The sequence below is a fragment of the Sarcophilus harrisii genome, chromosome 2 (genome assembly GCF_902635505.1).
Source record: "Sarcophilus harrisii chromosome 2, mSarHar1.11, whole genome shotgun sequence".
Classification (NCBI taxonomy): Eukaryota; Metazoa; Chordata; class Mammalia; order Dasyuromorphia; family Dasyuridae; genus Sarcophilus; species Sarcophilus harrisii.
Genome location: NC_045427.1, coordinates 308,646,481 through 308,672,854, shown reverse-complemented (window position 1 = coordinate 308,672,854; position 26,374 = coordinate 308,646,481). Strand labels below are relative to the sequence as shown.

Below are 26,374 nucleotides of genomic sequence, written 5' to 3'. Positions count from 1 at the left end.
CCAGTATCTTTGCCAAGAAAATCTCATGGACAATATGGCCCATGGAATCATGATGACTTTCACCACTACTACTACTACTACTACTACTACTACTACTACTACTACTATTACTATTACCACTACTGCCACTACTACTACTACTTACTACCATCACCACTACCACCACACTATCACCATAATCACCATCACCACTACTAGAACAGGGAAAGAGAGAGCAAGGAAGGAAGGAAGGGAGGAAGGAAGGGAGGGAGGGAGGGAGGGAGAAAAGAAAGAAAGTCTGTCTCTGCACACAAGGAACTTACAATCTAATAGGAAAAGACAAAACACAAAAAACTGAAAAGAAGGGAGGGAGAAGGAAAAAAAGATATATAACATGGGGGTTTGGTGAAGAGAAATCCCAAAGTTGTGAAACCAGAGGAGAATTAAAATGTCTGAACTGAACTCTCTCCTTAAATGAAGGCATGCAGTAAGGTGTGCAGTGAATAGAGTACTGTACTGGCCTCAGACACTTGCTGTGATGCTGGCCAAGTCATTTCACCCTGTTTGCCTCAGTTTTCTCATCTATAAAGTGACCTGGAGAAGAAAATGGAGAATCATTCCAGTGTCTTTGCCAAGAAAATCCCAAATGAAGTCATGTAGAGTTTGACATGACTAAACAGCAACAGATCATGTCCTCCCCCTCATTTACCCCCAGGACAGATTCCTTTTGCTTGACCCTGGGATACAACTAGGAGCAATAGGTAAAAGTTGTAGAAAAAGGCAGATCAAAGTTGTATATGAGGAAAAACTTCCTAACAATTATTGTTATATATTTGTATATTGTATAATATTCAAAGCATACTAGATTTCTACTTCATTAGAAGCCTTTAAGAAATAGTTGGATAATCATTTCTTAAATATTATAGAGGAGATTTTTTAAATATGGATTGGACTAAATATTGTCAGAGGTCATTTAAAATTTCATATTTGATCAAGTCAGGCAAGTGATTTTATTTCATCTATATCTTTTAATGCCTCAGTGGTAACTTCATGAATTGCAATAACTCCCCAGAGTTTTTACAGAACTTCATGAGTTGCAATAAATCCATCATTACCTGATAGGTACCCCTCTGCTAAGGAGAAGAAATGCTAAAAGGTTGAGGAAAAGAAAAACAAGCCTTTATTAAGTGCCTACTATGTGTCAGGCACTGCACTAAGTGCTTTACAGCTATTCTCATTTCATCCTTGTGATAATCTTGAGAAGTAGGTGCTATAATAACCCTCATTTTATAATATGGAAAGATGATCTCCTAAACCACCTAAAATTGCTAAATCTTTTCTACATGAACTATTATCTAGTTAACTCTCCTATCTTTTATTTATGGGAATGATTATTTGAACCAAAGATAGGACTTCTAGCCAGGAACAATTTTATATGCTCAGCACTAAGAATAAAGTATAGAGCACTTAATAAACACTTATAGGTTGATTGATTCTAACTTCTAAAGATATTTTGGATCTGGATTATTCTATCTGTGTTAGCTATACCCTCTAGCTTCTTGTCATCTGCAAATTTAACAAAGCATTACTATCTGTGGTTTCATCCAAGTTACCAATAAAATTATAGAACAGAACAGGTCTTACTACCTTCCCCCTGGTTCTGTTGCTGGTAGCTAAAATCTAACAATTGAACTTTTATTCTTTTGGGTTAAGAACTCATTCACTGTAAAAAGAAAAATACATTCAGAAAGACTTACAGGCAAAATATGATAGCTAAGGACTGATTTAAAGAAAGAGATGACCTCTGAAATATCTTTCAAGTATAACATTCTGTGATTCTAAGATCTTGAAAATTTTCTGAAAGCATGGGAGGGGCAAGAAAGTCTCTGTATAGATCTATCATAGGAAGAAATATTTTCTGTAACCACAACCAGGGCTGTATTATGTGATAGGAAAGGAAAGGAGAAATGCTAAGGTACACAAAGTTAGGATGTGGTGGGGCACAAATAAAAACTTTATTTATACCTCCTTTTATAAGGCAAGAAAAACATTCTTTTGCTTGCCTTTCCCACATTTTAGATTCTCAAGATTATTTGATTTTTGTCATTTATTGTGCCCTGACTTAATTTCTTTTACACTCTTATTACTTAGGCTGTAAATTCAAGCCAATGTCAAGAATTCCCAGACATCTGGGAGAGCCATTTGCCACTCCAGGAATTTTCTTTATATCAGGGAAGATGTTCATTCATCTAATGCCTTCCTTTATTTCTGCTTTAATAATTCAAAAAATCTTTTTTTCCTCTATTAAAGATAGATTGGTTGCCACTACTAATAAAAGACTAGTTACATGCAAATAAAATATATGGAAATGATGCACATGTATATATAATACCATTTTACATATATACATATATGTATTGAACACGTAGGTGTATATTGTATTTGTGTATATAAAATCTCTCTCTATATATATATATACATATATATTTATGTGCATAAATATAATTTTATGTACCTGGATAGACAGCACGTAGAAATTATACATGTGTATATATAATTTGCTCTCCACTTCATGTTTTAATTCTAGAACATATTCACTGTCTATGTATATATGTATGTGTATATATATATATATATATATATACATATATGTATATATGTATATATATATATACAATTTTTCCCTCACTTGTTAACTAATCTTTAATCATTGAATGGACATTGCCTCAGATAAATTGAGACCTGTGAAAGACCTTAGCTTAAAAAGGTCAAGGTATATCCTAAGGTGGGATGCGTGGGTCATCCTGACCTATGTCTTGCCACTGAATCTGGATGATTCTGGAAGAGAGAGTAAGACTAATGATTTTGCACACTGTCTCTCTTAAATCCAATTCACTTGCTAATCAAGACATCACTCCTGATGTCGCTGGTCCTCTTCCAGATTAAAAAACCAACAATAATCTGTGAAGAATACTAGTTGCCCCTGGGGACCCAACTGACTAGTTCCAATTGAGCAATGTTGTTATTTCCTCCTATTGTTTCCTCTGCCCCCTTCTCGTCTTCTTCTTAATCTTGGTGTTTGAGGGCTAAATTTCCTCCCTCCCCTTCTTTATTTATTTAGTCTATCATTCCCCCCAAAAAAATTGTCTCATGTAGTCTTCATTCATGATTTCTTGAAATATAGCTCTGGTAAACTAGACTCTGATAAAACCCATTGGGACTCACATGGAGCTCTTTAACCCTGCCTTTAAATTCAAATCATTCTGGCTCTCGATGATTGGCTAATAGCAGATCCTAGTCCAAACCTTGATTACTCATTGTTGGCCAGTAAGTGTAAATAGTAATTGTGTCTGTTCTAACCAGAAACCCTTAGAGTCTTCCCCTTATAACTTGATCCTTTGGGGAAGGCACAATAGGCCATCTTTTGCCTCAATTCTTAAGTAGCCTTAATTGCTGAATGGGTATTGTCTCGGGCAAACTGAGACATTTTATGTTTTGTAATGTTCTCTATATCTTATTTGGTTCTAAATTCTTAAAAAGGTCAGAGCCTGGCATTGCATCCAGGGTTTCTCATTGCATCCTGACCAATGTCTTGCCATTGGACTCTGATGAAAGAAAAAGAAAGTGACACTGATGACTTTGCACAGTTAGTTCTACCTCACTTAAATTATTTGCAAGTCATGTAATTAGTCTTCCTCAAGAATAAAGAACAACAGCGATACAATGACCCAAGATAATTAGGAAGTACTTATGATGAAAAATGGTGTCCATTTCCAGAGAAAGAACTGGTGGTATCTAAATACAGAATGAAGTATATATTTTTAAAATTTTCTTTGTTTCTTTAGAAGTTGTTTTTTTTTTTTGGGGGGGGGAGGAAGGTTATATCTTTTCTTTCACAACATGACTATTATGGAAATGTTTTGTATGACTACATGTATAACCTATATTTAACTGTTTATATTCTTAATAAAGTGGGGTGGGGAGGAAGAGAAGGAGAGAATCTAGAACTCAGAGTTCTAAAAATGAATATTAAAATTGTTTTTAAATATAATTAGGAGAAAATAAAATGCCAAATTAAATTTTTTTAAAAATGAAGGACACACAGCAACAACATATATCTATGTGCAAATACATGTACAAACATGTACATGTGCACACCTATAGGTGATCCAGTAACAGAGCCGCATTATTGTTCCACTCATAAGATACTCCATCTTACTTCCTTATCCATGCACTTTTCTGAGTATTCCTGGAATTCTATGCCTGGAATTCCTTCCTTTCTTAAAGCAATCTTATGGCTTTCCTTCAAATATAAGCTAAAATTTACCTTCTTTAAGAAGCATTTCTGGATCTTCCTTGATGTCCTAAGATTATCTTCAATTTATCCTGTAAAAATGTACATTATTGTTTGCATATTACTTCCCCCCTTATGCAATGAGGTCCTTGAGGGTAGAAACGTATTTTGTTTTATTTGATATTTTTGCCTTTCTTTATATCCCCACCACTTAGCACAGTAATAAATATTTAATAAATATTTGTTGTCTGATTGATAGAAGTGGGCTCCTCCCTATGAAGCATCCCTGAACTCAGGCAGAAGAGTGAGAAGACACAGATTGAGAAGACACTTAGGAAATCATGAGAAGATTTGGGAAGGCCAATTAGAGGAGCTGTTTAAAGAAAAGGGGGTACAGAAATGCCTGGTTCTAAGAAGATGTGTATCTGACAATAGCTTAGGCCAACTGAATCAACTAGATATAGAAAGACTGACAATGATGTAGAGAACTGATCTAATAGACAATCCTTGATGCAGAAAGCTGATTGGGTAATTCTATGCTATGTGAAGAGCTATGTGCCTTGTTCCTTAGTGCTTCTATAACTTGAGTGAACAGAAACTTCTCAGAGCAAAAATATGCCCTTAACTACTCTTCATAACCAGAAAGGGGGAAAACCCTTCAAAAGCTAGAGAGGTCAAATATAAGGATTAAAAGGAACTGTATTTCACTCAAAGAATGTTATATAGACTCAAGGATTAGCCAAAGGAGCAGACCTGGAAAATTCTGCATTTTTAAGAGTTCTATTAGCTAAAAGAGCTTAACACTGTTTCAGTAGCCCTGAGAATAGCAGAAATACCACTTAATCCAAAAGAACAGGAGTTTTAGGACAAGTATAGATGACATGTGATGACTTGAGACCCTAAAGAGAAAATATCCAAGCCTGAAATCCAAAATCATGAGTAGGCTGGGGTATATAGCATTTCCTTCTTCACGTGCCTCACTGCTAGGTCTCTGTATAGCTTGTTTTTTAAGTACATTATAAATTTAGCATATATTTTCCAAATCTATCCCATTTTTTTGTTTCCCTCTGACCTCCCTTCTGTTCACTTTGGTGTTAAAAACAAATGTTTTCTACATTTCTTACATAGGAAGAATGATACGAAAAGAAAACTAGGAAAGCATGAAATAGTTTACTTATCAGATAAGAATTTAGGAGTAAATAAGATATAAAGAGCATTAAAAATGTAAAACAGATAATCTTGATTATATAAAATCTAAAAGGTTTTACACAAACAAAACTAATGCAAACAAAATTAGGGAGAAAGCAGAAAATTGGGAGAAAACACTTTTTCAACAAGGATCTCTGGTAAAGACCTCCTTTCTCAAATTTATAGAGAACTGAGTCAAATTTATAAGAATACATGCCATTCCCCAACTGATAAGTGGTCAAAGTATATGAACAGGAAGCTTTCAGACAAAGAAGTCAAAGCTACCTGTAATTATAAGGAAAAAAACCAACTCCAAAATACTATTGATTAGAGAAATTCAAATTAAAACAACTTTGAGATACTACCTCACATTTATCAAATTGACTAATATGACCCCAAAAAATTAAAATGATGAATGTTGGAGGGCATGTGGGAAACTAGGACACTAATGCACTATTAGTGGAATTGTGACTTGATTTTTTGAGAACAATTTGGAAATGAGTCCAAAGGACTATAAAACCCACACATAGTGTGTGATCCAGCTAGCTTTATATCTCAGAGATTTTTTAAAAAGGAAAAATGACCTTTCTTAATGATAATTTAAAGTTTTCTATTTTAGTACAAAATATCCATTTACAAATACAAAATTGAGAAAGGTTAGATAGCAGATTTTTTATTAATAATAGCTTTTTATTTTTCCTAATACTTGCAAAGATAGTTTTCAATATTCACCTTTGCAAAACCTTGTATTCCAATTTTTTCTCTCTCCCCCTATATTATCCGGGGTAGCTCTCTGGAGGGCCTCAGAATCAGTCAGCATCAGAATCAATCCAAGTCCTTGGTCTTTAGGAGGAGAAGTGAAGGAAGAAGGAAAGAAGGAAGAAGAGAAGCAGCAGCTTGCCAAAGATGAATCCTGGACTCTGGAGTCTGGAACCTGAAGTCCTCTCTCCTCAGAATGATGCAATAAAGAGGCTCTGACCCTTTCCCTCAGCCCTCCAATCCTTGTTTCTGATTACTTCATCACAACACATTCAGCAAATGCCAATCCTGTGGAGAGCCATCAAGTCACCATATGTTTGTAGAACCATTATCACACCTTAAATAGGTAATTAGCCTTAAGTGCTCTGCTATTTTAGATGCAAATATACCTTTTCAGAGTTCCAGCCCTCTACATCCCCCCACCTCCCCCAAATAGCAAGCAATCCAATATAGATTAAACATATGCAGTTCTTCTAAATGAATTTATATGTACAAAAAAAAAAAAAAATCAGATCAAAAAGAAAAAAAAAAAAAACAAGGAGAAAAGGTGAAAACACTATGCTGTCTACATTGTTCTCTCTCTGGATGTGGATTAGCTCTTTCTATCACAAATCTATTGGAATTGACTTGAATCACCTCATTGTTGAAAAGAGCCAAATCCATGACAGGATTATCACATAATCCTCTTGTTGCTATTTACAAAGTCCTCTGTTCTACTCACTTCACTTGGCATCAGTTCATATAAGTCTTTTCAGGCTCTTCTGAAATCAACCTTCTCATCATTTCTTATATAACAATAATATTCCATTACATTCCTATATATAGTTTATTCAGCCATTCCCCAGTTGATAGACATCCATACAATTTCCAATCCCTTGCCACTAAAAAGGGAATGATACATTTTTGAACATGGGGAGAAAGGATCTATTTATATAAAAATATTTGTAGCAGTTCTTTTTGTGATAGCTATGAATTGGAAAAAGGGAATACACATAATTTGAGGAATGGATAAACAAGCTATGGTAAACAATTGTGATAATATTATTGTGCTATAAGAAATGATGAGCAGGATTATTTCAGAAAAATCTGAAAAAATTTACATGAATTAATACAAAAGGAAGTAAGTAGAACCAAGAGAAAATTATACGGAGTAATAACAATATTTTACAATGAAAAATTGTGAATTACTTAGCTGTTCTCAGCAATACAATGATCCAAGACACTCTTAAGGAATTTATGATAGAAAATGCTGTTTACTTCCAGAAAAAGAATTAATATTGTCTGAATAGAGACTGAAACATACTAATTTCTCTCTCTCCCTCCCATCCTCCCTTTCCCTACCTTCCCTCCCTCTGTCTGTCTTTCTATCTCTGTCTCTGTCTCTGTCTTTCTCTCTGTGTATGACTTTCTCTCTTTTTTATATTCTTGTAAAAATGACTAATGTGAAAATGTTTTATGTGACGGCACATATATAACAGATCAGATTGCTTGCTGTCTCTAATAGAGTGAGGGAGAAAAAGGAAAAGAGGGAGGGATAGAATTTAGAATTCAAAACTTTAAATTAAAAAATTAAAAATCCAAATACTTCCTTAAAATTTATAATTATTTTTATTTTTGCAACAATTTCACTACTTCCCTTCTACCAATTTCATCTTTTCTCTCAAAAAAAGCCCAATCCTCCCTTTTAAGAGTCAAGCAAAATAAAACCATACCCTGGCAATCTCCCCCCCCCCCTATAAAAAAAGCTCTTTATGCACATCTAGTCTGAAAGGAAAAGTGGTAGGAATCATGCTCCATCACTGGTCCCCGGAATAGTAATTGGTCATTCCTTTGGACACAGTTTTCAAGTCTTTTAAAGTGGCTTTTCCTTATAAAGGTGCCATCATTAAATCAATTCTTCTTTTAGGTCTGCTTATTTCACTCTACAACCATTCTAACAAGTTTTCCCAGATTTCTCTCAATCCATCCCTTTCAACATATCTTATATTGCAATAACATTCAGTTGCATTTATGTACCATAATTATTCACAGAAATCATTGTTTGTCCTAATTTCCCGAAAAGGACCATGACATCAGGGAGGAAATGCTATGACATAATGCAAGTGAATTGGATTTAAGTGAGGGAGCTTCATGCAAGGTCGCCACCCTCACTTTATCCTCTAGAGCCATTTCATTCCAGTGGCCAGATAATAGATCAGAATGAATGGAAATGGCCCTGGATACAGAGGGAGACCTTGGCCTTTTTCTCCAATTGAGTAGCACTTCCTTGATAAAAAATACATCTTTATTTTCATGTATCTTTCCTGAGAATACTTTAACTATTGATATTCATACTTGACATCAGCCCATGCTGGATTTCTGTATTTATCTGTTTGACCTATTTGATCTCAAACTGAGTTATTGCAATACCCACAAGATACTTGTCATGAGGAGTACCTAAAACTCAGGCAATCTGCCTTTAAACAGGAAGTCTCTTTTATGTTTCCTATTTGGACAAGAGCTAAAGGAAGCCATTAAATTGGATTTTCCAACTTGAAATAAGGAATAGACTTCAGAGAAAAGGGCAGATCCTGATACTTGGGGTTCAGATTCTCTATAAAACAGTAATTATATTCTTGGGTCTTAAACTAATATCACTTTATATGTCTTAAAATTGCTCTAAAAGTCTGTCCAACAAAGTCAGGCACACCTACCTCCGACAGAAAGGTAAATGGCCAACAATAGCTTTGGCAATCAGTATAGAAAAAAAAATTTAAGACCCCAAAAGAAAGATGCTCTGAACTTAATGGAGCACATATGGGGCTGAACCAAGTTCAGTGAAGCCTGCACAATTTGGATTAAGAAATATGATTATCAATTTCCTATTCTAATTTCTGCCTCCTGGGTTGATGACATATGTCCAAGAAGTCATCATCTAGTCGCTTACAGACACCAAAACAGAAGGAGTCTCTAATGAAATGTAGGAGCTGACATGACAGTCATTAGCATATAGAAATAGACAACTGATTGCAAAGTCAAGATGAAAAGCTTCAGTAGAAAGGACTTTCATGCCCAAGGCACACACTGCCTTTCTCTGTTAAGTTGCTGCAGTAGAACTTTTCTATCATCTTTTGCTAGCGTTTTCATCTTTTGCAGAAGAGATCTGGGAAGGGTAAGCCAATTAATTCATTTAATGATCCGTCTAAGCAAACAAGGAAAATGCCATCTATTGTTTGTTTCTGTCAGGAGTGTAAATCAGTCCTCTGTAAGCAGAAATGGACAGACTTGATGTAGAATTTAAAAAAAAATAATTGTTCCCTTGAATTTGAGAAGATGCCTTTTCCTAATTCCCTGTGCAGTTTCTCTGAAATAAAAAGGAAACCTCCTGATTCAGACCAATAGACTTGTGATAGAGAGCCATCTGTATCCAAAAGAAGGACTGTGAATGTGAATGTGTATCACAACGCAACATTTTCACCTTTTTTGTTATTGTTTATTTGCTTTTTTTTCTTTCTCACTTTTTCCTTTTTCAACTGATTTTTCTTGCACAGAATGATAAATGTGTGAAATATGTAGGAGAAAATGTAGAGAAGTTTAACATAAATTGGATTACTTACTATCTAGGGGAAGAAAAGTTTGGAACACATGGTTTTGCAAGGGTAAATGTTGAAAACTATCTTTGCATCCATTTTGAAAGTAAAAAGTTATTATTTTCAAAAAGGGAAGCTCTTAAGTGCCCTCATTCCCTCATCTACTTGTACTTTTAGTAGTTTCATCTCTGAGTCTCAATATCCTTATTTATATAACAAGGGGTGACTTAGATGACTTTTAATCTCCCTTCAAGCTCTGAAACTCTGTGCTTTAATCATATGATTCAGGGTTTGGAAGGCTCTTAAGAGTAGGTATTTTAGTTCATCATCTTATTTTACATTAAGATGAGAAAAATGTGAAGATAAATGACCTACCCCTGATCACACATCTAATGTCAAAGGTAACATTCAAAGCCAGGTTTTCCTGTATTCAAGCTGAACACTATCCATTCTACTGTTATGCCTCCCAAATAGGAGGCTGTAATTTAAGTATTATTATCCAAAAGAATCCAACATCTCAAAACCCATTGATACAGGCTCATATGGATTTCAAACTTTGAAGGGCCTCTCAATAGAAATCTAAAGTTTATCTTCCCTTACCTACATGTCTCCTAGGGAACATATGTACTCGACTTATTTCTAGCTTTCCTCTAGGGGTATTTAATTTCTCCTATAAACATCATGTTAACAACAAAGCAAGACCCATAAAATGAGTATATTGTACACCAAAAATAAGAAAAAGAAGGAAGGAGGAAAAGGTGGAAGAAGAGGAGGAGGAGAAGGAGAAGGAGAAGGAGAAGGAGAAGGAGAAGGAGAAGGAGGAAGTGGAGGAAGGGAGGGAGAGAATATCTCCCTGTGTTTGTACCTCCATAAAGGGAAAGGACTCAAATCTCTTAGAATTCGTTTTCCCTGCCCCAACAGTACTTGCAAAGAACAAGATGCAGGTTTGTTTCTCCAAATTTTGGTTTTATGTCTCCTTCACTTTCAGTTTTAACATGTCCTTTTGTTTTGGAGAAGGGGAGTTCTCCTTCCCCTTTGCCATTTTATTAGTACATTAGCTCTGCCTCTCAGTTTGCTTGGTCTCTTTCTCCTCTGCCTCATATTTCCTTTCTCCTCCACCTATCCCTTCCCTCCTCTTAGGTATCTTCCCCATTTTCTCACATTTCCTTTCTTATCACCCTCCCACCCTAGGTAACTCCAGTTGCTCCAGTCTACAGGTAGAATGCTCCTATGTGGCAATGTACTGCCACTGCCACTCCCTCTGTCATTATTGCTTATCTGCTTCCTCTTGAGGCAGCTAGATGTCATAGTAGGGAAAGATTTGGCTTCAGATTCAGCCTTAGATATTTCCTACCTGTGAGGCCATCAGCAAGTTGCTTAATCTCTGAATACCTCAGCTTTTTCAACTGTAAATAAGGGATAATAATTGTACTTACCTCTAAAGTTTATTGTTGGGAGGATCAAATGAGGTAGTATTTATAAAGCAGTTAGCATAGTGTCTGGCACATAGCAGATGCTTAATAAATTCTGGTTCCTTTTGCATTATAGGGTTGGGAAAGCCTAATAGTGTTTACAACAAAATAGCCAGAATCGATATGGCAGTGTGGAAGTCCAAATATTTCCAAATCTTTTTGTTTTGTGTATATTAATGATCCTTTCTACCTAGCATGATGCCTAAAGGCATCTCTGACCATGTCCCATCTCAACCAAAGATCCCCAGGCATCAGTCCTATATGAGTCAAGACTATCAAATTCCATTTGCCCTTTCCTCACAGGGTGCAGATAGTGTGCTCTCCACATGATCAGCGCTTATTTCCAAAATTTTAAGGCTATAAAAAATTGCCTTTCCAACTTCTGTTGTCACCCAAGTCACCAAGACTCAGACCCTGCTAATTCCCCAAAAGATCAAAGGTCTCAAAAAAGCACTAGAGATATCAACGGGGGAGAGGCAAAACTTGTTCCCTTCTAGGAACCTGCAAAGGCTCCTCATACCCATTGTAAAGGTGGACAAATTGACCCTCAGATAGAGTAAATGATTTGTTCATAATCATATTGCTGGTCATTATTGAAGCCAGATCTCAAATGTAATGTTTCTTCCACTGTACCACCATTTCTTGTCCTTTTTCTTCCACTGTACCACCATTTCTTGTCCTGTGTTTAAGATTTAATCTTGAATATATCTTCTCACCTCACAACTCTTTTTACTTAACATTTATGAACTGTTTCTCCTTTAAAAACACATCACCAGTAGACATGGCTCTCTTCAATAATGTGATTATTCAAACCAGTTCCAATTGTTCAGTGATGAAGAGAGCCATCCACACCCAGAGAGAGGACCATGGGAACTGAGGGTGTATAACAACATAGCATTTTCATTTTTTTGTTGTTTCTTGCTTGCATTTTATTTTGCTTCTCTTTTTTTTCTTGTGTAGCACGATAATTGTATAAATATGTATGCATATAGTGGATTTAACATATACTTCTACCATATTTAACATGTATTGGATTACTTGCCATCTAGGGGAAGGTGTGGGGGAAGGGGGAGAAATTGGAACACAGGGTTTTGCCAGGGATAATGTTGAAGAATTGTCCATGCATATGTTTTGAAAAACAAAAAGCTTTAATTAAAAAAAAAACACATCATTAGCATCCACACAAAATGATTTCTTAGTGGGCAGTTTTTGTGCTTGTAACATTGTTTTATTGGTAAAGGAGGGTCACCATTAAGCCAGTAAAGTCTTTTGTGTTCTTCTGAGAAAACCCAACACATTTTGGGCACTACAAGTCTCTATTTGTCCAATCAACATCAGCTGAAGTATCGACCACCAAAAAGAGGTTTCCCTGTACTGCTTAATGCTTAAATGCCAGATAAAAGCCACTTGTTTATTGATCTGCATGGAAAATTTTAGGCCCCAAAGATCCATCCAATGGCTTACAGCTTTCTTTATTAAAGAAATGGAATTGATTCTGCTTATATTCAGGAACAAGAATTGGCACAGAAATAAGATGGAATTTATAGACTCAAAGGTTAGAAACAATTTTGTTCAACAGGGATGGTCAATTTATCAGAGTGAAATGAGACCTGAAGAAAATTTGTGCAAAGATCCAAGCTAATTAGAAAAGCCAAGGCATTTTAATAATATACAATACCCACTTCTGATGGAACAAAGATGGATTGAGACAAAATGAAAACAACAGTGTGGCACCAGAACAAAAGGTGATTTTTTTTTTGCAAAAATATCAACCATATTGATCAGATAAGGCCTATGAATATTGATAATCCAATCATTAAGAACATGGGAAAATATCCCATTTTTCTAAAGAAGGAAAGAAAAGTGGATGCTACAACCTTTTTTCTTGATAAGCTTAATATAGATCTCCATAAAAATTGTGAAATGGATTATTGAATAGATATTTTATAAGCATAAGAGCCATTTCTAAGCACATTTTAAAAAATAAGCTTGTAGATGTTATAGATAAACTTTAGAGATGAAAAAACTCCACTATATTTCCTCACTTGATCTTACTCATCAGTTTCCATGGGTTCAATGATCATCTTTATGCTGATGAGTTGCACATCTATTTACACAGGCCTAGTCTCTCCTCAGTTTCTGTCCCCAGTCACCAAATGTCTGGTCTCTCTTTACTCCATTCCATCCTCCACAGAAATAACAGATTGATTTTACTCAACAAACTGCCCTGGCTCCCTATTGCCTAGGAGCAAATGTAAATCCCTCTGTCATTTAAAACTCTTCACAACTTGATCTCTTTCTGTCTTTTGGGGTCTTTTAAATGCCTTGTTTACCTTCATATACTCTGTGATACTCTGGTGGTATCACACCATGTCCCATAGGCACCTCAAACTCAAAATTTTCAGAACAAAACTCATTATATTTCCCCCCCAACCTAAGCCTTTTCTGAACTTCTTTATTATTGCTTCTTTATTATTCCTTATTATTTAATAACATTAGAACTATCTTTCTAGTCATTTAGTTTCTTAAAATTAGTATTATTTTTAATATTAGCTTTTTATTTTCAATATATATACAAAGATAGTTCTCAATATTCACCCATGTAAAACCTAGTGTTCCAAATTTTTCTCCCTCCATTTCCTCCATCCCCTCCACTAGACAGCAATTAATCCAATAATGTTAAACATGTGGATTTATTCTGAACATATTTCCATATATCATGCTGCATAAGACAAATCATATCAAAAAGGGGGAAAATGAGGAAAAAAGGCAAGCAAACAACAGCAAAAAAGGTGAAAATCCTATGTTATGATCCACATTCAGTCCCCATAGTCCTCTTTCTGGATGCAGATGGCTCTCCCCATCTCAAGTCTATTGATAATTGGAATTATCACCTCATTTTGAGAAGAGCCACATCTATTATAGTTGATCATCACATAATCTTCTTGTTGCTGTACACAATATTCTCTTGGTTCTACGCACTTTATTTAACATCAGTTCATGTAAGAGTATCTAAGGTCTAAATGCTCACACTGAAAATTTAACAATTAACTCTGCTGAGCCAGTTTGCTAGATCTAGGAAAGCCTGTTTCTATCCTTTTGTCATAATGATATAATAAAGACCAAAGAAGACCAGGCCTTTCAGAATTCATCCTGCTGATTGTTTCTTATAGAGCATTCCATATTATTCTTATACCATAACTTATTCAGCCATTCCCCAACTGATGGACATTCACTCAGTTTCCAGTTCCTTGCCATTAGTATCATTCTTTATTGTTTTTTCTGGGCAGGCAGGTGAATAGAACACCAACCAACCTGGGAGTCAGGAACACATAGTTCAAATCCAGCATCAGAGACTTACTGAGTGGTCCGAGGCAAGCCACCTAACCCTGATTGCTGCCAATAAATAAATAGATAAAGAGATAAAAATTAACTCCTCTCTCTTACTCACCTCACATATCAAATCAATTGCCAAATCTTGTAATTTCTGTCTATGTGACATATATCATATTTCCCCTTCTCTCCATTTATACAGCTATTATCCTCGCTTGGGCATTCATCCCCTCTCACCTGGCTTATTTACAATACCTTTGTAAGTGGATTCCCTACCTCTGGTCTCTCTCTACTCTATTCCATCCTCCACAGAAATAGCAGGTTGATTTTACTTATTAAACTTCCATGGCTCCCTATCACCTAAGAGCTAATATAAATCCCTCTGTCATTTAAAACTCTTCACAACCTGAATTCTTTCTATCTTTTTTGTTCTTTTAAATGCCTTATTCACTTTTGTATACTCTGTGATATAGCCATCCTTTCTGACTTGCTTTTGGCTCATACATAATGTTTCACTACATATTCCCATGCTTTTATCTAGGCTTCTATACTCCAAAAATCTTGGGAATAGCCATATCCCCTAAATCACCAGATCTGGTTCTAGCCCAAACTTCATTGAGGAGAGAAATCATTATGGGGAATTGTGAGTTTGGAGTGTCCTTGGCAGAGATAATGGTGTGATTTGCCATTTTCTCATCCAGTTCATTTTAATGCTGAGAAAACTGGGACAAATAGGGTTAAGTGACCTGCCCAGGGTCACATAGCCTAGTAAGTGTCTAAAGACAGATTTGCACTCAGGAAGACTTATTTTTCTGACTTCAAGTCCAATTCTCTATACACTTAAGATTTAATAATTACTTAATATACTGAATATACTTGATATATTTAATGCTTAAGTATATACTTAATCATACCTATTTAATAACTAATATAGATGCTACAAATTTATAAAAACAATATGATAGCTGCCCCCAGCCTGTATCCAGTAGGCATCTAATAAATGTTTGCTGAATAATTTTTAAAAATTTTAAAAATACACTTAAATCTAAGCTATTATTATAGTGATGAATGTTTCATTATAAATTAATGAATAGCAACAAAGATTACCTTTTCTTATGAGTTTTTATCCTAGTAGTTGAAGAGTGATGTCTAATCTTGGTAAATAATGAATTAATATGGAAAAGAAACTTCTATCTGCTTAGAAAATAAACAATAAATGCTTTTTTTTTCAAGGCTTATCATAGGAGCTAGATTGTTCAGCAGACTGGAAATGAATTATGGAAACTCTCTCAGCTAAATCCGTCCTTTAAATCCTCTCCATATCAGCACAGACTAGAAGTGATTTCCATCAAAGACTGACTTAATGGCCTGAGTGATGGGCTTCTTTTCATTCCTTTAGTTGTCACTAAATTTCCATCTAGATCACTTGAGCTATAAATATAAATTTTTATTCTAGTCTCCAAAATTTCACTGGTCCCAAAACATGCATCATTTTCAAAATCTTTATGCTGTTTTTCTCTTACTAACTGATCTCAACATCAGCAAGTGATTCCCCTCTACAAATATTTATTGAAGGAGGCACAGCAATAGTGGATATGAGGGTTACAAAGAGAAGAGGGATAGGCATTAATAATAATTAATAATAAGCAATAATGTCTGTTATATGCCAACCACTATGCCAAGCACTTCACACAAATATGACCAATGGTCAGTGTGTATCTATTGTGACAGAAGAGAAAGATTTATACTCTATGAACTATTCCAAGTTTGGCAATACATTGTAAATGGCTGCTTTCAGAATCTAAATGATTAAACTTCAAAACTTAGCCAAACACTTTAAAAGAACAAACTTTCCCATCAATACTCCCTGAGAAAGTGCAATTTCATAAAAAGGAACAACTTTTTTCTCATCATGCCAAAGGTGTAGTTTATCACCCCAGGAAAAAATCAGAACATAATTGAAGCATGGCCTCAGGTTTCTTTATAGACTTTTAAGGCACACATCCGTTGCCCAGTTTGTACTATAATCCAGAACAAAGACAAATAAATACTTCTTCTTTAGCTTTGTTGATATGCTGAATTATACTCTTATTAAGATGGCAATAGTTGAAATTATCAATATCAATATCCCCCAAAATGGAAATTGAGGGCATGCCCATCAATTAGAAAATGGCTGAACAAGTTATATTATATGAATATAACAGAATACTATTTTTCTATAAGAAATGATGAATAGGCAGACTTCAGAAAAACCTGGGAAGACTTAACATGAATTATGCAAGATAAAGAGAACAGAACCAGGAAAACATTGTATACAATAAAAGCAACATTGTATGACAATCACCTAATTAATGACAGCTATTCTTAGCAATACATTTATCGCAGATAATTTCAAAAGATTCATGGGAGGAAATGCTTTCCACCTCCAGAGAAAGAACTAATGTAATCTGAATGCAGATTTTTGTTTTATTTTTTTCATGTTTTTCCCCTTACGGTTTGTTTCTTCTTTTACAACATGATGAATCTAGAAATATGTTATATGATTGCACATATAACCTATATTAAATTTCTTGCCCTCTTAGGGAGGGACAAGGAAAGGGAGGAAGTAAGAACATTTGAAACTCAAAAATGCATAAAAATGAATGTTAAAATTTAAAAGGTATTGACTCCATCCAAAGGTATACTAGTAAGTATCTAATGATTGGCTCTCTAAAGGAAAAATGTTCATGCAACAAATGTTTTAAGTTTAAATCACGTCATTAACATTTTCTCCCATCATTTTCTTAAATCCAGATAATCAATAAAGTAACAAATCAAGCCCTGACGTGTAGTGTTGGCCAGTATTTAAAGTCTAAATGCTCATACTGAAAATTTAACAATTAACTCTTATGAGCCAGTTTGCTAGATCTAGGAAACCCTGTTTCTATCCTTTTGTCACAATGATATAATAAAGACCAGAGAAGAGCATTTATAAAGTGCTTTGAGAGCTAAAACAAATATCAGTGTATGGATGAATTGTTTCTTTTCTACCTACCTCATGTGATTGTTGGAAAGAGCAAATTAAATGACTTGTAAAGGTGCTTTAAAAATGGCAAAAGTATTTAATGATTTAGCTAATTTAAACAAGTTATTGGCATTTTCTTCTTAAATGACAGAACCTGGTCTGTCCTTGGAAAGGCTTTGTCTGCTATGTAGTATTTTTTTTTTTTTTTGCTACTTTGAAAGCTGTCCCAATAATAGCTCAGGGTTTCTGAGCCAGTGGAATGATCCTATTCTGTTCACTATGGATATTTCTTGCTCACCATACCACTTAAGGAATATGTTGTTCAATAATATCTGACTCTTTATAACCTTAATAACAATAAGTTGTGGTTTTCTTAGTGAAGATACTGAATTGGTTTACCATTTCCTCCTACTCCAACTCATTTTACAGATAAGGAAACTGGGGCAAACAGGGATAAATGACTTGGCCACATTCAAGCTTAATTTGAACTCAGGTCTTCTTTACACTAGACCTTGCATTCTATCCACTGACCAATCTAGCTGCCCCAGAATGGGAGTGTAATTTCCCTGCTTAATTATTTCTCATTCTGCATGTTCCTCTTTTCTTCAGTCTGTTACTAATTATTACTGTGATTTTAGGCAACTGACTTTTACCTCTCTGATTCTCAGTATCTCCATGAACAAAATGGTGGGGTTGAACTCTTAGTTACCTGCTAAGTTCCTCCCAACTCTAAGATTCTTTCATTGTATCTGAAGACAGGGCACGGTTAGTCCATTCTAATGTTTTAATATTCACGGTTAGAAGAAAGAAGAGTGATACTTCATAGTTTCTCTCCTTTCCTCTTCTGCTAACAACCCTCCGCAAAAAGGCAGGTTCACAGCTATCTTAGTGGATCAGATATAGGCTGCATCTTTCCCACATCAGAAATTAGACTCTACCAATTCAACCTTTAGTGATTCAAGTTCAATATGGAATTTGTAACCTAGTCAGAGGATAATTTCTGCATCTTAAAATTTGGTGAGATCACCTGAAAAGACTTACATGAACTGATGCTAATGAAGCAAGCAAAGCCAAGACAACACTGTACATAGTAATAAGATTACGTGATTATCAACTGTAATGGACTGGTCTCTTCTTAGCAACGCAGTAATTCAAGACAATTCCAACAGACTTGGAATGAAAAATATCCATCACATTTAGAGAGACAGCTATTTGAGACTGAATACATTTTAAAGCATAATATTTTCACTTTTTTGTTTGCTTTTTCTTTCTTATGTTTTCTCCTTTTTGGTCTGATTTTTTTATGTAACATGACAAATATGGAAATATGTTTATAATAATAAAATTTGGTGCAATCTCGCTTCCCCTTCCTTATATACCAATATCCTCTTCATAGAGAATGCTTCTCTCTGTTGTATAGAACTACTCATTATCTAATGGCTCATGCTGGCTCAGTTTCTGAGGAATGTGCCCAGCTTTGAAACTTATTTCTGTTATTCATCCTATGTCATGGAGGATCATCCTTCACACACTCTTCAGGACTCAGATATTACCTTTATCTTACTTCTCCCATTATGATCTTTTTGTGTTTTACCCTCCTAATTCCATATCTGTTATTTGAATGTTAGTTAATAAGCATTTATTAAGCATTTACTGGCAGCATCTATAACTACTAGATGCTAACACCATGATTAGGTGTTGGGCCTGGAGTCAGGAAAACATCTTTGTGAGTTCAGTTCTGAACTCACTACCACTACATACGTCTTAGATTGGCTAAGATGACAGGAAAAGATAATGATGAATGTTGGAGGGGGTGTGGGAAAACTGGGACACTGATACATTGTTGGTGGAGGTGTGAATAGATCCAACAATTCTGGAGAAAATTTGGAACTATGCTCAAAAAGTTATCAAACTGTGCATACCTTTTGACCAAGCAGTGTTTCTACTGGGATTATATCCTAAAGAGATCTTAAAAGAGGGAAAGGGACCCACATGTGCAAAAATGTTTGTGGCATCTTTTTTGTGGTGGCAAGAACCTGGAAACTGAGTTGATGCCCATCCGTTAGAGAGTGGCTGAATAAGTTATGGTATGTGAATGTTATGGAATATTATTGATCTATTAAAAAAAATATTAGCGGGATGATCTCAGAAAGGCCTGGAGAAGCTTACACAAACTGATGCTAAGTGAAGTGAGTAGAACCAAGAGAACATTGTACACAGCAACAACAAGATTATGTGATGATCAATTCTGATGGATGAGGTCAGTTCCAGTGATCTTGTGATAGAGAAAGTCATCTGCACCCAGAAAGGACTGTGGGGATTGTGAATCACCATGTAGTATTTTCACTTCTTGTTGTTTGCTTATGTTTTTTTCTTTCTCATTTTTTCTTTTTTGATCTGATTTTTCTTGTGAAGCATGATAATTATAGAAATATGTATAGAAGAATTACACATGTTGTTGGAATCCTAGTGTCAACTCAACTTGAAACAAGGTGAAAACTCAAGGGTGATGTCAGGGTCCTGGTGTTAACTCAGTAGAATTGATACAGTGCTTGTTGGTTCACACCTTAGAGGGAATCCTTGCAGGGTGATGGGTTGCTAATACTGATAGACAATAATGCTTGTGTTCACACCTCCCTTAAAGTTCTTAGGACCAGAGAGCACTCTGGGAGATAATCCATAATCCCTGCCTCCAGAAGGAGGAGTTAACCTTTGGGAGATGATATATATGGAGGAAGCTCTTAGAGCTTAGAAGAATTTCTCCGGAACATTGACTGGGGTCGGAGAGGAGCATTCTGGGAGGAAGCCCACAAGCCCTATCTTCGAGGCAAGAGATTCATTGCATCTTCCAACTTGGTGCTGGCTGGAGGCTGAAGAAAGCAGAGGCAGAAGCCAAGGACAAAGCTGCAAGAGCTCTTAGAACCAAGCAGAGAGATAGGCCTGAGCTAACCGGGCTATATTGAAGGACACAATAAAAGATCTGAACTTTTATCAGCTGGCTGCGATTTTGGAGTAATTATTTACTTGTAACTGAAACTAAGGCTGCCTCCAGAAAACCTCCCTGAGAAACCAACCTTCTCCCAGAGTGAACCATCTATTATTTTAAAGAACAAGAACTTCACAACATGTTTAATATATATTGTATTACTTGCCATCTAGGAGAGAGGGGGAGGGGAAGGGAGTGAAAAAAAATTTGGAACACAAGATTTTGCAAGGGTGAATGTTGAAAACTGTCTATGCATATATTTTGAAAATAAAAAGCTTTAATAACACAATCAATTATGACCTCAAACACATATTAGCTGTGTGACCTTGGGCCTATGTGACCTTTTGCCTCAGTTTCCTTATGTAAAATATGTAAATGAAGAGTTCACTGTTTTGTAGGAAAGGGCAAACCACTCCAGCTTCTTTGCCAAGAACAGGATCAAATAGGCTCATAAAGAATTAAACTCAACTGAAATGACTGAACAGCAATAAGCATTACTATGTATTAGGCATTATGCTCAATACTGGGGATACAAGAAGGTTTCCTGTCTTCATGGAGCTCATATTCTAATGGGAAAGGCAGCAAGCAAACAAATAGGTACCAACAAGCTGTATACAGCAGATATAATTAGCAGAAGGAATGCACTAGAATAAAAAAGGATCAAGAAAGACTTTCTGTAAAAAGTAGGAATTTCAATTTAATTGGGATTTGAAGCCAGAGGAATTAGGACTGAGAGATGAGGAGTGTTCTAGGTAGGAGGGACATCCACAGGAAAGAATCCCAGAATTTCAGTTTTGTTCTTGAAATGGGCAGGAGGCCAATATTACTAGATCAAAGAGTGCATTGGCAGGTATAAGATATAAGAAAACTAGAAAGGGTTGGAGTGGGCTATGAAAGACTTTGGGTGTCAAAAGGGGGTTTATTTTGTTTTAGTGTATTGGGGAGTCATTAGATTTTATTGACTGGATGGGATGAGAAGTCAGATCTGGAATATAGCTGTGGCTTCCATGGTCCCAGAAATGTGCAACCTAGTTTTTGACAAGATATCCTGCTATGTTTTATAATTTAGTACCTTTAATTAGCATATATTTAACCTATATCAGATTGTTTGTTGTCTTGAGGAGGAGAGAGGTGAGAAAGGCAGGGAGAAAAATTGCAAAACACAAAGTTTTGGGAAAATGAATGTTGAAAACTATCTTTACATGTACTTGGAAAAGTAAAATACTATTGAGAAAAAAATTTAAAGGCAGGAAAAAATTTAATGCTTTTAAGTGGACATTCATATTGTAATACAAATAACTCCAATTTGGGAAAGAGGAACCACTTCATTACACAATATATCTTCCATCACATATATCCACAAATATGCCAATCACTTTTATAATTCTCCATTTATTTATACAGGCATTTGAATCTAGGGGGGCTATATTTTTTCCCATTGGGCTATATCTCTTTCCTTTTTGTTCTTAGCATAATAATGTACATATAATAGACTCTCAATATTTACTTGTTAGTTGATTAAGTCAATGGAAACTTTGCGGTGTATCTAAAGTTGCCATCCAAATTAATATATTTATTCTTATGTGGGTGCAATGTGGCTCTGCATTTGTATAGACCAAGAAATTAAAGCTCTTCTTCTGGTTCCTTTACAGATTGAAGATATCATTACAAAAATGCAGGATGATAAGACAGGCGGGGTACCCATCAGGACAGTAAAGAGTTTTCTGTCCAAAATCCCCAGTGTTGTCACAGGTAAGTAGAAACCATCCTAAAATACTCATGACCTACAAAATAGAGGAGCAACTGGAAATTAATATAGAAAAAAACTGAGGAAGGAGGATTGAAGGGAGGAGAATTTTTAAAAGTTAAAGCTATAATTTACAAGGTGATCTTCACTTAAAAATGTGACCAAGTCCTGAAGTTATCATTACATTTTTTTTATGGTAAAGAGCAAGAAGGCTTATCTATGTATTGTGTGTTTGTATATATAAATTTGTGTATTTATATATATTTATGAAGCCAGTATAACCAGACCATCAATCTATTCATCTAAATACATTTATGAAACTAGTTTGAACAAATTTACCCTTTCTTCCTTCCTTCCTTTTTTTTCCTTCCTTTCTTCCCTCATTCCTTCCTTCATTTCTATTTCATTCCTTTTTATTTCCTTCCTTCCTTCTTTCTTTCCTTCTTGCTTTTTCTTTTTTCTTTCCTCCCTCCTTTTCTTTCCTTCCTTTTATTTTCTTTTTTCTTTCTATATATATATAATATGTGTGTGTATGTATGTATGAATTGCATATCTCTATTGGCCTGCAACTACTTACCCTATTTTGGATAATTATAACTTTGAATTGTGCAAATTGAATACATGAGACCATTTCATGAGACTCATTATTTACACTAAACAGAATCTTGCTGTTTGTCTAACCCATGTGGAGAAATCCAACCATCTATAAACCAGCCTTCTTATCAGGAGATTGGCAAAGTAAGAGAGCTACACAAGTAAAGAAACATTCCTTCCTAAGGGTGTTTTTAAAATTAATTTTTAAAACTTTGATGAATATCAGAAACAAACTAATAACTTCTTATTTCAAATTCCATATATTTTCATTTCACTTTCATTTTAACATAATCAAAATATTTCATATATCTTTGTATTCCTTAACATCAAAATCCTTAACATCTTTGTAGTTGTGCAGCTCTTACCAGTTTTTACATGTGGATTTTAATGAATAGATGACAAAATACATGCTTAATAATGTAATTAGGAGGTAGTCCTTCAGCAATGAAAAATAATAACTTGGAACTTTTCTTTTTTAGTTGTATGACATTGTTTGGTATATCTTTCCTTTAGACAAGTACTAGAAAGTCAGCTGTTCCTAATTGAGGGAGAAAATGATTTTTCTCAGTTTACAGTAAAATATAGTGCTTTCTTTTTCCCCTAGGATTTCTGAACTTGCCAAATGATTCACAATTCTCAGCAATTCAGCTGCCATACATTTTCATTTGCATTCACGAGATCCCAGGAGTATATCTATAGTCCTGCATTCTGTTCCCAGTTGTGGTCATAAAACCACTGACCTGTTTCTTTTTTTTTTTTTAAACAATGCCAAGGAATATTCAGGTAGCTAGGTAAAGCAGTGGATAGAATACTGGATCCAGAGTTCAAATATGACCTCAGACACTTACTAGTTATGTGAACCTGGGGGAATCACTTAATTCTGTTTGCCTCAGGTTCTTCATTTAAAATGAGCTGGAGAAGGAAATAGCAAGTCTAGTATCTTTGTCAAGAAAACTCCAAATGGGGTCATGAAGAATCAGATGTGACTAATCAATTAAAACAACAACAATAAGGATTATTTGCACCATTTATGTTTTCTGTCCTTGGATATCATGCTAGTAGCTTGCCCAATGACTTCAGTAGATCAGGGATTGTACCTGATGGATTTTGCCATTACAATTGAGTTGTTGGGGAAAGAGGAGTAGTTTCACTGGAAGATTTAGGGTTGTTCATCCTTCACTTTCAAAAAAAAAAAAAAAACAGTGACATCATGGGTGTTAAGTGAGGCAGAGTTGCACAAAATCAACAGCCTCACTATCTCTTCCTGAGTCACTGAAGTTCAGTGGCTGGACAAAAGACAGGATAACTGGTAGTGGATGACCTTGGCATTGACATTAACATAGAAGGTTTTATCCTGAAAAGCTGAATGGAGCTAGATAGGAGATATATGTAACCAGTGGAAACCCCTTGGAGAGAATAAGGGAACCCACTCTCCACAACAGTTCCTCTGTAATTAAATGTGTAAATATAAAGATGACAGTTTAACAAGTTAACGAGAACATGGAAAAAAAGAAGGAAAAGGAAAGAAAATAGAAAGGGAGGGAAAGAGAAAGATGGAGAGAGGGGAGGGAAAAGGGAAAGAGATAGAATGTGCAACAGCAAGCCAATTAGTCTAGCTCAATAAGAAAAGAGTAATCATCCCAACAGTAGGTGGTTAGATTATTACTGAAAAACACTTTGCCCTAGGATACATCAAGGAGGTCAGGATGTAGGAATATAACATAATCCAGCCAACCAGCCCTTGCCAAGTTGTCTAGTCATCACACCTGAGCATAACCTTGATATTCCTGTCTAAGATGTTGCTTGAAATACTGCCATCCACTTCAGTGGCTCAGATTTCAGCTGCTTCCTCTTATACTAATCTCAAAGAGAAGGCATCCTGCGTTCATAGCTCTAACATAAAAGAAAGGAATCCTCAAATGCTCCCAGGCTTTTGGAAAAGTCGATAAGAGAGCCAGAGTTGGAGCCAAGAACAGTTTGGGCCTGTGGTGCCCAAGCTGCTCCATACACTCCTGTTGCCAGAGACTGTTCTTCTCTATCTACAGCACTTCACATTAGTGCCAGGTTTCTCCTCAGCAGAGAATGCCAGCATCAGGAATGTGTCAGACTGCATAGCAGAGCCCAGCTACAGGCAGATATTCATCCTAGGATAGTGTCACAGAGGAGATGTTGGGGACCTGGAGAAGAATGGTCACTTCCAGGCAACCAGTTTGGTTTTGTGAATGCAAAAAATGGGAAAATGGATCTTCTTGTCCCCTCTATTGTTTCCTTTGAAGATGATAAACTTTTAGAGGTATTTCTTTAATTGCCTCTTAGAATGCAGTACATGGGAAGAGAATTGAAATGAGAATTAAGACAAGTATTCCAAATCCTGCTCTATTGGTTACTCTATGTGTTATGATTTTAATGGAACTTACAAAACACTCACTCTTCAGTTATTTCAGTCAAGTCCAATTCTTCATGATCCCATTTGAGTCCATTTCTTGACAAGGATACTAGATTGGTTTGGCATTTCTCCAGCTCATTTTACATATGAGTCAAAAACATTGTTAAATGACCTGTCCAGGATCATACAGTTAATAAATGTCTGAGACTGGATTTGTATTCAGGAATTTGAGTTTTCTGACTTCAGACCTGGCGCTCTATTCACTGCACCATCTATCTACCCTGAACCCACAAGAACCTCTATTCAAAAATAAACAAACTAAAAAACCCTTCTCTCTAACAAGTTTAGAACAGTCTACAAGGGTCTAAGCTTTAGCTTTTAGGCATTGACAGACCAGGGAACTCTTCATATTGTATTGACAGAAGTGGCTTTTGTCTGCCATTTGTATCTGAGATTGCTAGAGAGATAAGACATTTAATTTAATTTCTTTCCCTGTGCCTTAGTTCTACTTAGTACTACAGATACAATAAAGTCCCTGCCTTCAAGGATCTTTCATTCTAACAATGGAGGTCAACACATGAAGGGAGAGCTGGAAAGTATGGGGTTAGGGAGTGTTACTCAAGCAATGACATGCTTGGAGATGTGGTGAAGGTACTCTGGAGGTCCATGCCCTGGAGGTTCCAGGGGTAGAGTTCAATTTTTCAGTGGGGACATTATGGAGATTTGGCCCTAGTGGAGATCCTGGAAGGGGTCTAGGAAATTCAGCATCTTAGTATTCATTGAGTTTAACAGATTCTTCCTGGGAATAGTTGGGAATAGTGGAGGGAAGAAAAAAAAACAGCCAGAGTTTTTTAAAACTTGAAGGGATAGAAGGAAAAAAGTATGGAGTAAAGTCACTATTGGAGAAGGGGAAAGGGAAGGACAGTCAAATGTTATCTCTAGTTTATAAATGAACAAAATAAATCACAGAGAGGACAGTTAAAAAAGCATTATGGAAGAGGTAGCTAAATGACACTGTAGATAGAGCTCAGGAGAGAGTAGATCGAGCTCTGAAGTCAAAAGG

General features: G+C 35.7%; 1 protein-coding gene across 1 annotated transcript in view; it reads left to right on the top strand.

Moving 5' to 3' along the window:
• The window catches only part of RGS6 (regulator of G protein signaling 6), a 610,477-nt gene that overhangs the window by 378,706 nt on the left and 205,397 nt on the right, over positions 1-26,374 (top strand). The window contains 1 exon segment of the mRNA XM_031952584.1: positions 22,237-22,336. Coding sequence (XP_031808444.1) covers positions 22,237-22,336 — 100 coding nt within the window.